The sequence below is a fragment of the Ursus maritimus genome, unplaced genomic scaffold, assembly GCF_017311325.1.
Source record: "Ursus maritimus isolate PB19 unplaced genomic scaffold, ASM1731132v1 scaffold_16, whole genome shotgun sequence".
Lineage (NCBI taxonomy): Eukaryota > Metazoa > Chordata > Mammalia > Carnivora > Ursidae > Ursus > Ursus maritimus.
In genome coordinates, this window is record NW_024424008.1 from 59,980,433 (window position 1) to 59,994,264 (window position 13,832).

A 13,832-nucleotide genomic window follows, 5' to 3' on the forward strand; every position below is an offset into this window, starting at 1 on the left:
GAAAACCTGAAAGACTCACCAAAAAAAATTGTTAGAACTGATCCACAAATTCTGTGAACTTCCAGGATACAAAATCAACATAGAGAAATCTGTTGCATTTTCAACCACACCAATAATGTAGCAGCAGAAAAAGAAATCAAGGAATCAATCCATTTACAACTGTACCAAAACCCATAAGATACCTAGGAATAAACCTAACCAAAGATGTAAAAGAGCTATACTCTGAAAACTATGGAACACTTATGAAGGAAACTGAGGAAGACACAAAGTAATAGAAAAACATTCCATGCTCATGGATTGGAAGAACATTGTTAAAATGTTTTACTACCCAAAGCAATCTACACATTCAATACAGTCCCTATCAAAATACCACAAGCATTTTTCACAGAGCTGGAACAAACAATCCTAAAATTTTTATGGAGCCACAAAAGACCCCGAATAGCCAAAGCAATCTTGAAAAAGAAAACCAAAGCTGGAGGTATCAAAACTCCATAATTCAAGCTATCTTACAAAGACATAGTCAGCAAGACAATATGGTACTGCCATAAAAACAGACACACAGATCAAAAGAACAGAACAGAGAACCCAGAAATGAACCCACAACTGTGTGGTCAACTAATCTTCAACAAAGCAGGAAAGAATATCCAATGGAAAAAAGACAGTCTCTTCAACAAATGGTGTTGGGAAAACTGGACAGTCACATGCAGAAGAATGAAACTGGACTACTTTCCTACACTATACCCAAAAATAAATTCAAAAATGGATCAAAGACCTAAATGTGAGACAAAAAAACCATAAAAATCCTGGAGGAGAACACGGGTAGCAACCTCTTTGACATCAGCTGCAGCAACTTCTTACTATATATGTCCCCTAAGTTAAGGGAAACAAAAGCAAAAATGAACTCTTGGGACCTCATCAAGGTAAAAAACTTTTGCACAGCAAAGGAACCAATCAATAAAACTAAAAGGCAACCTTCAGAATGGGAGAAGATATTTGCAAACGACATATCTGATAAAGGGTTAGTATCCAAAATCTATGAAGAACTTATCAAACTCAATACTGAAAAAAAAAAAACAACCCACACAAATAATCCAGTTAAGAAGTGGACAGAAGACATGAGTAGATATTTTTCCAAAGAAGACATACAGAAGGCCAACAGACACATTAAAAAAATGCTCAACATCACTCTTCCTCAGGGAAATACGAATCAAATACACAATGGGATACCACCTCCCACCTGTCAGAATGGCTAAATTTAACAACACAGGAAACAATAGACGTTGGTGAGGAGGTGGAGAAAGGGGAACCTCTTACACTGTTGGTGGGAATGCAAGCTGGTGCAGTCACTGTGGGAAACAGTGTGGAGGTTTCTCAGAAAGTTAAAAATAGAGCTACCTACCACCCAGCAATTGCACTACTGGATATTTACCCAAAGGATACAAAGAGATTGATTCAAAAGAATATGTAGCCTGATGTTTATAGCAGCATTATCTACAAGAGCTAAACTATGGATTCAGCCTAAGTGTCCACTGACTGATGAATGGACAAAGAAGATGTACACACACACTGGAATATTAATCAGCCATAAAAAGAATGAAATCTTACCATTTGCAACAACATGGATGGATCTAGAGAGTATAATGCTAACTGAAATAAGGCAGAGAAAGACAAATACCGTATGACTTCACTCATGTGAATTTAAGAAACAAAACAGAGGAACACAGGCGAAAGAAAAAAAAGAGAGGAAGGCAGAGCATAAAATAGACTCTTAACTGTAGAGAACAGAGAGGGTTGCTGGAGGGAGGTAGGTGGGCAGGGGATATGCTGGAGGGGTGATGGGCATTAAGAAGGCCACTTGCGATGAGCTCTGGGTGTTGTAAGTGAGGAATCATTAAATTCTACTCCGGAAACTATACTGCACTATATGTTAACTAACTAGAATTTAAATAAAAACTTGAAACACTAAAAAAATAAACCCACTGAAACAAAAAATAAAGATAAAGCATACATTTAAAAGTATAGATATGAAACATTAACTTACCTTTTATAGAAAGAACTTTAGCTTTCATAATATTACATCTTAGTTTTGCTGTTGTCCTTATGAAAGATTTCTAGTTACAATTTTGTTTTTATGGTAGTGTTTTGGGTCCCAGGCCAGACTTTCTCAAGCTAACTATCTAAAGATAGGGACAAAATTCTGCATTTTTAGCAAAGCTGACACCTCACCCCAAGTGATTTTTAAGCCCACTAATGTTTGAGATCTATTGCCTTAGAATATTTATAATTAAGTTAAAAAGACATTGTAAAATTCTTAAAATAACTGATTTTAATCAATTTGAAACTTCAGATACATTCTATAACTCTTCTGGACAGTGATTAAAGAAAAGAGATGCTAAAAAAATAAACAGTAATACATTTACAAGAACTAATTAGTTCATGACATAAAAATAATTTGGAAAACATGTGCAGAAGATGAAATGGTTCTCTACACACTTGTCCATTCACAAATTTTAAGAGAAAATTGTGGGAGCCATTTCTGCTATATTTTTGAAAAATGATACAAATCAAAATATCCACAAAGTAGTTACTGGTAGCACGTCAACATGAAGTGTTTTCAAAAGCATTTTTCTGATCAAGATTATTTAGCATTTTACTTTTTAAAAAACAGGCATTGGTTGATTCTCTGAAACGGTTTTCCACTGTTATGTCAACTGATTAAAGAGGTTGAAGAAATACAGGGGTATTAAAGTACATGTAGAAACTCCTGACACGGTTTGGTTTAGCTCTTGTGTTTGGATGAGCCAAGAGTAAAACCAAGAAACAATAAAAACAATGTGGCTTAGAGCTATAAGGTAGTAAAGTATCAGTAGTAAAAAAAAAATCATGCTCAGGATCAGAAAACATCTTTTCTTGGGGAAAATTTTATAGGACAATTTAGAATATATTATATTCTCATAATACAGTAGACACTGTACAATTGATTAGGTTTATACTTGAGAGGCATTTTAAAGGGACAAAGTCACATTATTACCATGCAGTCACGAGAGAAAAGAAACCTTTTAGAATTCAGCAAGAAGAGACACAGAAAAGGTAGACACTCAGTTTTCTAGCTTCTGGGGATCTACTGTACAGCACGGTGACCACAGTTAACAGTACTGTATTAAATATCTGAAAGTTGTTAGGAGAATAGATCTTAAATATTCTCAATCCCCCCCATCAAAAATGGTAACCATGTGAAGAAAAAGAATTGTTCATTTGCCAGCCCTGCTGTGGTAAACACTTCACAATCTATTAGTGTATCAAATTACCATTCTGTCACATTAAACTTACACATTATACGTTAGTCATATCTCAGTAAGGCTAAGAATATAAAAACAGTATTTTTGAGATGGCAAAAAAAAAAAAAAAAAAAAGGCTGTCTTGTTCCCCTGGCAAGGTTTTCTTTAAGGCTTGTTATAAGAGTTTATCCAAAGCTCTGGGGCACGCCGATTTTCTATTTAGGGACTAGCTAAGTCTCTGAAATGGGTCAGTGTGCTGTAGGCACTCCACTGCCTTCTCCAGACACAGTCTTTAAGCACAGGTGCTAAGTGGAGGGTCTTTCTGAGCCTTGCTCGCCCTCTGACAGGAACTTGGCAATCCAGGCAGTTCTCAGAATTGACTGCTCTGTGGGATTCATGAGGAGGTATTTACAAAGCTTCAGCTGTTCACATCAAACAACTCACTCTCAACACGGGTGGGAGTGGGAGGGAGGGAGAGCAGAGCTTGAGCTGAAGTGACTGCCTTGCTTAAGAAAGTAAGAAAGTTTTCTCTTGGATTCCATAAATACACGCTTAAAAATCCCATATACCTTGAACAGTTACAACTTTAATGATTTTTTTGAAGTTCCTCAGGAATAAACCTGAGTGACATATGGGTTTAAAATGAATGTCTTCCACCATAATATAAACATATTTCTTCAATCAAGTTTTTTTTCTTCTGTGAAAAGTTAACAGGAAGTAAATACTGTCATTTCATCTCACAGTACAGACTGGCTTCACCAGACCTTGAAAAGAAATACCGCATGCTTTTTTACTTTTAACTTTTACAAATTTACACATTCTGATATAGCTGCGGAGGGAAACTGAAAAGCATCCAGCTTAGGGCCCTTTGATCTGAAGGAGGAATCTCTGAAGCATATTTCGGTTTCGATTTTTCTAGCTGAGTACTTAATTTATAAACTTACAAATTGCTAAGTCCACTACTACAAGTCAAATCATATTATTACCCAAACTGTATGTAGCAAAGTAACCCACAAAACATCATGCTACCATATTGCCTTAGCCAGGACGGCTCACTGTGGGTAAAGAAGGCGCACACATTTCTGAAACCACTAGGTGGCACTCATTCACTGCAACTTCAGGGCAATCACAGCTTGAAGCTTATGAGACGTAGGGTTAGGCGAAGGCAAATGTTACCCATTATTTGATATTTTCCTATCATTTCACACAATTAACAAAGCTCAATTTTACCTTTTCCTGTCTGCTTTAAATCAAATCAACGAATATTCATTGAAAGATTTATTAAGGGAGTCTTCATTTGTGACGAGAGTTGAAAACCATTTTCACTGAGGTGGTAATGCGCTAAAACATCTAGAAGAAGCTATGTCATGCACAGTATGCCATTTAAATTTCTTTTATTTCATTGCTTTACTACTTCATGTTGTTAGTTCTCATGTAGCTATTTTTCTAAAGGTTAGAAAAAGCACACAGTCATGAATACTGAAACTTTCTAAGATCCTAGATGGCATTAATCTTCAAAATTACTGTTTATGAATGTAGGAGTCCAAGAGCTCTTGGTGATTCACAAGAGGCCCTTGCTATGGTAGGTCTTTAAAGTGTGTGAGAAATAGTGCTGCTCACTGCACTGAGACCTACGAACCAAAGTGGCCTTTGGTAATAAAGGATTATGATTTAGTCTCGGAGATGAATCATGGAATGAACATTCCTGAACTCTGCACTTCAGACTAAATGGTTTGGAGAAAATGTTGATGGGAAAAAGTAAATCAAAAGTCAACTTTTTGTAGAAGGTCTAGGGTAATAATAAGATAAAATCCAGGACTTACCTGTTCTAATATGTTTTGAAGCCTTTCTATCTCACAGTCTATTACAAATTTCTTCTCTTGTCGTCTGTCAAGCTCTTCTAGAAGTTGCCTATAGCTGACATCATTAAAATTTTCCACACATATAGCGCTGACATGCCAACCATTTTGTCCTGCTTTTTCCATAATAGCTTGAAGTATTGAGTACCCTAGTGGGGAAAGAAATCCAGAAGGGTTACTAAAAACAGCTTTACTCCTCCTTAATAACTTATGCAGGCACTGAGTCTATGTCAACATTTTTATGTTGCAAATATACAATAAATGCTTAGAAACTCAAAAATCTGAGTGGTTTTCACTTTCTTTACTTGGGGCAACACCTCTTAAAAATATTGCTCAAATGAAGGAAGAACACCATGCCTTGAATAAGCTCTCATAGTCCCTCTACTAGAGAACATTACATTGCTTTAGACATATTTTTGATGAAATAAACCAAAAACCAAATTCGGTACCACCTGTAGTCAATAAGAATTTCATAAATTCTTCTTGTTAATTTTACTCACTAGACAGAATTAATTTTGAACAACTGTTTTGACTTTCCCTTTGAGCAAGGCAGTAAGGACATTTTTGGGGTCAGCTATGGAAAGGATGATATTAAAAACCAATGAAACAGTATTTATTGAGGACCCATTATTGTGAATGGAGGAGGCATTATTTAACTCTGTCTCTTAGCAGGGGGATGTGGATTTTGGGTGAATTGAGCAGCTACTAGGTGAGGCACCAGGCATTCAAACTCATAATCTACCAGGTGAAAAAGACATTCAAATAAACAAATGCAACTCAGTTTAAGACACTCTAATGATAGAGTGTTGGCCCAAGGGAACGTTTGGTTGAATTTGCCTGGCTGGGACATGAGGAAGAGGAGAAACAACTTGCACTGGGTCTTGAAGGTTGAGAAGACTCATCCAAGCTTGCTGAAAAGGGCGTGTTCATTAGCTGGAGACAGTCTTCCAGAGAATGGGGTGGTCAGTGCCCTGTTGGTCCACATCTCTCTGCATCAACCAGCACAGAAGGGAAGGGAAGTTGGAGGTCTTAGTGTCTGGGTTAAGGAAGCTGGGGCAAACTTAGGAACACAGCCCCTGGAGTGTTTCTTCATGCCAACACCGTCCTGAAATCTTGCTTTTTCCAGCTCTCAGTTTTCAAATGGCATGTAAGAAGGGAAAAGTCTTTGAAATTATGAATAGCCAATAACTAAGAACTGGTTAGAGTCAGAGCCTGGTAGCCAGTGATTTTTTTCCACTTGGTGCTTAGCATAAAAAAATATGCTCACCCTCTTTGAGAAGGTCTGACACTGATTTGAGCTCATCCTACAGCAGCTGACTGTGGTTTCTCCCTCCCTTGGTCACTGGAGTCAGAGTGTGGACCGGGTGGATTAAAAGTGACGACTTAAAATGAATACACAGCACTTGCAAGATAAGAGTGCATTTATTCAGGTTTCTGATTTGTAGGAGTCTCTCAGATTCGAGGATTCTGATTTTCAGGTATATATTCTACAAGTCAGAGTTTCAAACATTACGGATGCTCGGTTAATATCAACAGATGGAACTGATGATGAGATCATATTTGAAATATAAATTACCTGATATCCTGCCAAATGAAATACTGTGGCAGTCAGGATTCATTTTTATCTAAATGAAAAAAAATTCCCCAAAGAGGAAGACAGAGGGCATGTTAATTACTGTGTAATTATTCTGGTCTATCTAGTGCTCCATTCAGTCCTCCCGTCTGTAATGCACGCCCGTGACTATCTTTTCAGATCTTACCTAGATCCCCCTCGGCCCCCACCCCAAGCCCCTTGTTTGCGGTTTGACACTTACGTAACAGCATGGTCTGAGTGCTCTCTTAATGTAGATCATGCCTCATTTGTTCTGCTCTAGGGACTTGCTCTCTGATAGGAAGCGAGGCAGTGTTCCTTTTATTCATTTTTGACACCTACGAGCACGTTCTTTTAAAAAATTCCAACTGACATCTTACTTTTCCTCCTTTTAGTGTCATACCAAAATAATTCAAAGACATTTCGTTTGTTTGTTTGTTTGTTTTGCATGTTGTAAGAAATGATAAATACTGGCCACACACATCACAGTAGTAGTCCTGGGTCCTGGGATCAATTCACAGCTTGGCATGGTTCTTTATATACTGTATTTTATTAATTTTTTAATTTTTGGCATCATGTGGTTATCAGGCTTCATGTCACTCCTAGGCATCCAGGTTGTTATTTTCCTGCCTACAGGACCTTTACAGAATGTACAGACACAAACCTTCTGATGAAATGCATGTATGTGTTCCCATTTGCATAAGAGATATTTCAAGATTCAGACTAACAAACCAAAACTATAATTCAAATTCAACATTTTGCTATCTGATTTGTCAGATTTACAAATGACACTAGAACTGAAATAAGACAAAACCCTAGGACACAATCTTTATTAAATGGCAAAGAAAGTTGGCTGCCTAAGAAGAACCATTAATCACAGTCAGAAATAAATGGCATCTGTTCCATGTAGTGCAAAGGACATGCAGTTACAGGTTGGAAGCTTGAATTCTTTTATAAGCTATGTTTGATTTTCATACACTCTCTTGTTCATTGCTACTCAGATGTGTGTGTCTTATTTATTTGCCAAGATAGTTGGGAATATATTGTGACTTGGAGAAAATACTGCTGTTGAATCTGTGGTTATGTAACTTAGCTGTTATATAAACTAGAAAATCACAAGTCATGTCATACTAATTCTACGTCCGGCTATGATTTGTATCTCCTAGTTATTAGAAAATCTGTAATGCGGTGTTGTTGGCCATGAATACTGCAGTGTTAGGTGCATATCACAAGACTAACGGAGACTCCACTACTGTAAGGGATCTTTTAAGTCTCACTTTGACTTTAAAAAGCTGCCTAACATTTTAATTCAATATAATTTACTGAAAACCTACTATATCCAAGATCCTTTAAGGTTTGCCAAGATAAAGACATGATTCTTGTCTCTACAAGGAATTAACTATCTAGTCACTTACTAAGTAACTAACCATTACACACATTACACACTACTATATAAACAACCAAAATAATTTTATTAGAATAGTGGTAAAAGCGTACCATGGACAAAATCACATCACTGTATTACGGTAAGAAATTAAAGGCTTTCCATAGTTATTAAAGAACACTATCAGTTACACATACAAATATTGTTTAAAATGTTTTGATGCCATGTAATGATATTATCAATTATGCTGATAATTGATCATAGTGATGTAAGCTGTAAATTACTGCATCCGTGCACAGCAACGATGTTTCTATCATCCCTGGGGAATGACCTATTTTGGATGAGTAGAACCATCCAGAGATGTGGCTGCTAGCAACACAAGCTGGGTTTTATTTATTTGATGTTCTCTCTTTCAAGAGTTATTTGATTCAACTATCTGCACACAGAGGAGCAGGAGGAGAATCAGGAGAAATTTATGTCAGGGTGGATATAATTTCAAACAGAAGAGAGTTATCGATAAGCTGTTAAAAAACTTCACTTCGATAAAGACCGAAGAGCGCTCATAGTGCTTTTGAATTAGAAGTTCACTGGTGCGCTCAGCAGGAGCCGCGCCCGCGCAACGCTGGGTACAGAAGTGCTATTTCAGATGGCCGAGAGACTGAGGAGAAAGTGAGAAGAGGTGAGAGTGTAGACATGATCAACGACTGTCATCAGGATAACGAAGTAATGAGATGAAGGGTGTGTCCTTATGATGAATATGGGATGGAGAAACTCCTAGGTCATGGGAACCAGGATGATAAACACGGGATGCAGAACATCAAGGTGGTGGTGGTGGGAACCAGTGTGGAGAGGAGAGGACTGGGTCTGTCCCATGGTGGGGGCGGGGGTTTGAGGAGCATCAAAAGGAGAAGCATCAAAAGGACAAAGCAGCCGCTGGTGCTTACTCCAAGTATAAGCCCTCCCATCACCCTTGCAAACGGCTATGCAGGTCCCCACCGCTACACTACTGATGTCTCTGGTCTGGGCACAGTTCCCGGCATCCCACACACTAGTGCGTATGCCTGGAAGTATACTCCGCGCTGCGTATTAACCTCAGTCTTAGAGAAGGTCAAGGCTCTGGAATCCACACTGCACCCAAAGCCACCAGGCCGGAACTGCCGAACAGAATTAGCAACCATTTAGTTTGGACTCTTTCCAAAGCAGCTTAGCACCAAAATACCGTGTTAAAGGCTCCTGTCTGGACTCCAAGGTCTCAGCACACAGAAGGAGTAACCAACCTTGTAGCTGGGTTAAAATCATCGGCAACTGTGACTACTGCATTTATTCTATGCCATAGTTCAAGAAGGGCAGAGGGAAAACAAACAAAGATCTTCTACCTTATGCAGTTTGAGGCCACACATGCAAACGTGGTAGAAGATGGAATGTCTTGAGTTTTCCCTTGTCTACAATCAACAGTAAAAACAGAAAATCCATCTTTAAAGATGGTTATTCTGGGTCCTGGATTTTCCCTAAAGCCTCTCGTATTTTCTGACAAGAACATTTATTGTTTCCTGAACACAACACTCCAGTGTGCATAATTAATTCAGATGCTGTCTTACAGGTAAATTTGGTAATCTAAATCTGTAAAGTTTCTGTTCGTTGCAACTAAGCCTAACCCTCATGAATACAGGCATACAGCAGGTGTTTTCAACCATCTGCCACAGGTTCAAGCCCTGAACACCTCCCTCCAGGCATGCCTTAACACCATGTTTTTCCTCATTCTCTTGGGCTTTTCTAGAACCAGGCCACTGGAGAATTTGATTTCAGTACAAAGAATGGCTGAACCTATTAATTTATATAATCACTTGTTTCCATACCTGATTGATTTTTGTAGATAGAAACTGTACCACTTCCTCACAGTGCTTTGTGTTTGTTTATTCTTCTCTGATACATCCCCAAATCTATTTGTCTCCTCCCGCTTCCCAGTATCATCTTAGACCATTAATGTCTTTGTTTTCTGTCCTCCAGCAACACTGCCCTTCTCAGATGTTCTAGAAGGTCCCACCCATCTATACCTCACTGCCTCAGCACAAAGCTGTTTCCTTTTAAAAAAACCTGCTTCCTTCCACTTTTGCTTCCTTTCATCTTTCAGAACTCACTGCAAACATTCCTCACCCCTAACTAGATCACTTTCCCCTCTGCGCTCTTCAAGCTCTTATAGTTTTCTGTACATGTCTTTCAGAGATTTTCACCAGTTTCTAACTATATATTTGAATGATGATCTGATTAGCATCTTTGCCCTCCACTATACTGTAGGCTCCGTGAAGTAGGGACTGTCCCCGTGCTCAGTCCTTCTTTGGCCAATGGGTGCTTGGCACATGCTTAACAAAGAGCTGTCTGAATGCATGAATGAGTTAGCGGCAATTCACAGACAGGAGTCAGAATGTTAAAAGACTTGGTGCTAAGAAGCAGCATGGCAGGTCACATCCAGGAACCTCAAACACTTCAGTTTATCTAGTGTGTTTGGAAGAGCAAGGAGGATATGGACAGATCTGGTGTGGACTGTGGGAAGGGCTCAAAAGACAGCAGAGAGAAGCAGGCAAAGGTCGTGTCACTAGAGCTTTCTCTCATATCATAGAATTTGGTCTTTACTCTTCAAGGACTTCAGGAAGAGAATGACAAATGTGCTGTACAGCAATCATTCAGCTGCATTGTGGGAAATACAGGGGATGGAAGTAACAGGAAATGGGAAAACCCGTTTGGAGGCCATACTGAAGTCATTCAGATGAGGTGATGGGGAAGGAGAGTGGATTCTAGGTGAAGGGGGAAGGACGACTCCACTTGGTGATCCATAAAACATAAGGGATATGGAGGACAGAGATTTGGGCATAACACCAATCTGTTCTATTGGCGGTCACTTAATCTTGCTTTTGGAGGAGGGTTAGGTCTTTATGATGTCCTGAAGAAGCACATAATTTTCTACATGGATTTCAGATGTCAAGTGACTTCTGGTGAGAAGGCCTGGCAGCCCCCACTTTCGTCACCCAAACCAGTAAGCTAGGTGGGCACAGGCTTGACAAACCCAATTTCTCTCTTGGTACAGGCAGCTGTTTTTCTAGAGATCATCTCTGTAGATTTTGAATAGTCGCTAAGAATAAACTGGGTATCTTTGCAAGTTTGCCTTCAGAATTGTTTATCTCCTCAACACCATGAGCATTTATCAATATCTTCTTATAGTGGACAACAATCTCTTTTCATGCAAGAAAGGCATTCTTGAAAATTTTGTGTAATTTTAAACTCCAATAACTAAAGACTAGTTTCCTAATCAGAATAAATGTCTGGCATGATTCTATATGGTTATTATATTGCTCCTAAATTGAGATTATATCAATTTTAAATATCACACTATATAAAATTCACAGTTCTGATTAAATATTTTTTTATATCACACTATAAAAAGTTCACAATTTGAACTTGCACTAAATGCAACCATTGTATTTTTTTTCTTTTTAAAGATTTATTTATCCACTTTAGGAGGATGGGAGGGAGAGGGGGAGAGGGACAGAATCCCAAGCAGACGGCCCGCTAAGCATGGAGCCAGATGCAGGGCTGGATCTCAGGACACTGAGGTCATGACCTGAGCCAAAATCAAGAGTCAGATGCTCAACCAACTGAGCCATCCAGGCTCCAAGCACTGTATCTTTGTAAGGAGATTAAAATAGATTTGTGAATTAACAGGCAACCAAATAATGTTTGTCTCATATTAAGCATTTAAAATACTTAAGACCTAATTTTGCATGTTAAACTTACTCAGTATGGCAACGCTTTGGGAAAGCAAAGTGTTGAGTTGAGAGGCTGGACAGAGCCCCTTGGAGAGAGGACTTCTCTGCAGACAGAATGACAGGTGAGGATGGGGAGGGTCTGATGGACAGAGATGGTGACGAGCATAGGAGCCAAGGGCAGAGCAGCAGGAAGCTTGATGAATGCGTAAGAGATTATTAATAGTTAAGAGACTGGTTTGCTGGAGTGGTGGGTTCATAAACATACTAAGCTTTATTATTATTTGACAATTCGGTTGGACCTCAGGACAGCCCTGTGTAGTAGGTCTGTTCCCCTACACTGTGGGGGAACAGAGATAAAAGTGGACTACGTGATTCACATCAAATAGTAACCTAGCGAGTGACAGAGCTACAATGTGAACTCAGGCCCTCATTCTCAAGTGGAGGGGCTCTCGTAGCCCGTGTTAGCGGACAGGGAGAGCTGGAGATGAGACTGGAAAGGAAAGTCAAGGCTGTGTTGGGGAGGCCCCTCTACCTCTCAGGAACACGGTTAGTATGTTAGCGTATTCTGTCAGTGTGATCTTCAAAGCACATGGAGAATTGGACCGTCTTTCCCCAGCACTGCAGCGGCCAACACCCACGTGCCAACCAGCACCCTCTCTTGTCTGGAATGTGCAGCCATCTCCTGACAGGTGTCCTTGTTCTGCTTTTGCCCCCTTTGGATGGGTGGTCGCACGGCTGTGAGCGAGCCAGACCATCCTACTCAGAGCTCACAGCGGGCTTGTTGCTTCTTTACAGTGGCCTTACAGCCCCACTTTCTGACCACATCTGTGACTTCCTTGCTCTCAGACACGGGCAGCAAACCACCCTCCTGCCAGCTTTGTTCTCCCCTGGCTTTGCCCTGGAGTGCACTCCCCAAGGCGGGTCTGGGAGGCTCACCCTTTCACCTCCGTCTGGTCTTTACCCACCTGCCCTCTCTTCAAGGAGGGCGTCCCGATCTCATTCTCTACCATGTCAACTCTCTTGTCCTCAGATGTCACACACCCTTCTTTGCACTATTTTCTCCCTAACATCATCACCCAATGGACTACGTATTTTATTCATCTTATACATTGTCTGTTGCCCCCACTAGAGGGCAAGCTCATGCATGGAGGCAAGTTTTGTGTTGTTCACTGTACTAGAAGAATGCCTGGCGACTAAAAGCCACTTGAGGAATGTGTCTGAATAATTAAAAACTGAAAGTTAAATTTTACTTTGCTGACCACAGGGAAACATGGGAGGCTTTGGAGTAGAGAAGAGACAGATTATAAAATTGCTTTCATATTTAATATTAGCTTTTATACTGATGGACTCAAATGAAGGAGGAGGAAAGGGAACCCAAATAGGAGGCTACTGAAATGGATCTAAGTGTAGTGCGGTAATTCCTCCAATCTACAGCAGGAGGAAGAAAGGAAGAATGTTAGCTGCTCACTTCTCTCCAAATTCTGTTCTTTCCCCCTCATTTTGTACTCATCCATTGATGAGCCAGGAGCTTTTCATTTTATCAGGTTGGAACCATATGAGACTGCCATTTCTGTTAGTCTAAAATATTCAAATTTGAGCAATGTTTTCTGTTCCATTCTAGAGATGACTTCTGAATTGATGATAAGTAATATTCAATGGAATTAGAGTGGCCTGAAAACTACTTAATTTATGCATTTAGATGCAAAAATAATGTGGCAGGTAAATGCAAAAACTCCCAAACCGGGGCCGAGGGAGGTCATGAGTTGCAGGAGCCGAGAGCCTTGCACATCTCAGCGCTCCTTAGGGTATCCGTGGAAATTGCTCTACACTTTTCATTATCAATCTTTATAGCAACCATCTTGAGTCATTAACAAAGGCTGAAATAAGCCTCAAAAAAATTCAGAATTAAAGGAAGTTTGAAATCCATTTTAGAAAGAGCTCTATTCTAAATGCTAAAAA

General features: G+C 39.6%; 1 protein-coding gene across 5 annotated transcripts in view; it reads right to left on the reverse strand.

The window, feature by feature from the left end:
- The window catches only part of GRIA4 (glutamate ionotropic receptor AMPA type subunit 4), a 355,639-nt gene that overhangs the window by 97,243 nt on the left and 244,564 nt on the right, over positions 1-13,832 (reverse strand). For all 5 annotated transcript variants that reach the window (XM_008690134.1, XM_008690131.1, XM_008690132.1 and 2 more), the window contains exon 4: positions 5,102-5,286. In XM_008690134.1, coding sequence (XP_008688356.1) covers positions 5,102-5,286 — 185 coding nt within the window. The remainder of the gene's footprint in view (positions 1-5,101; positions 5,287-13,832) is intronic.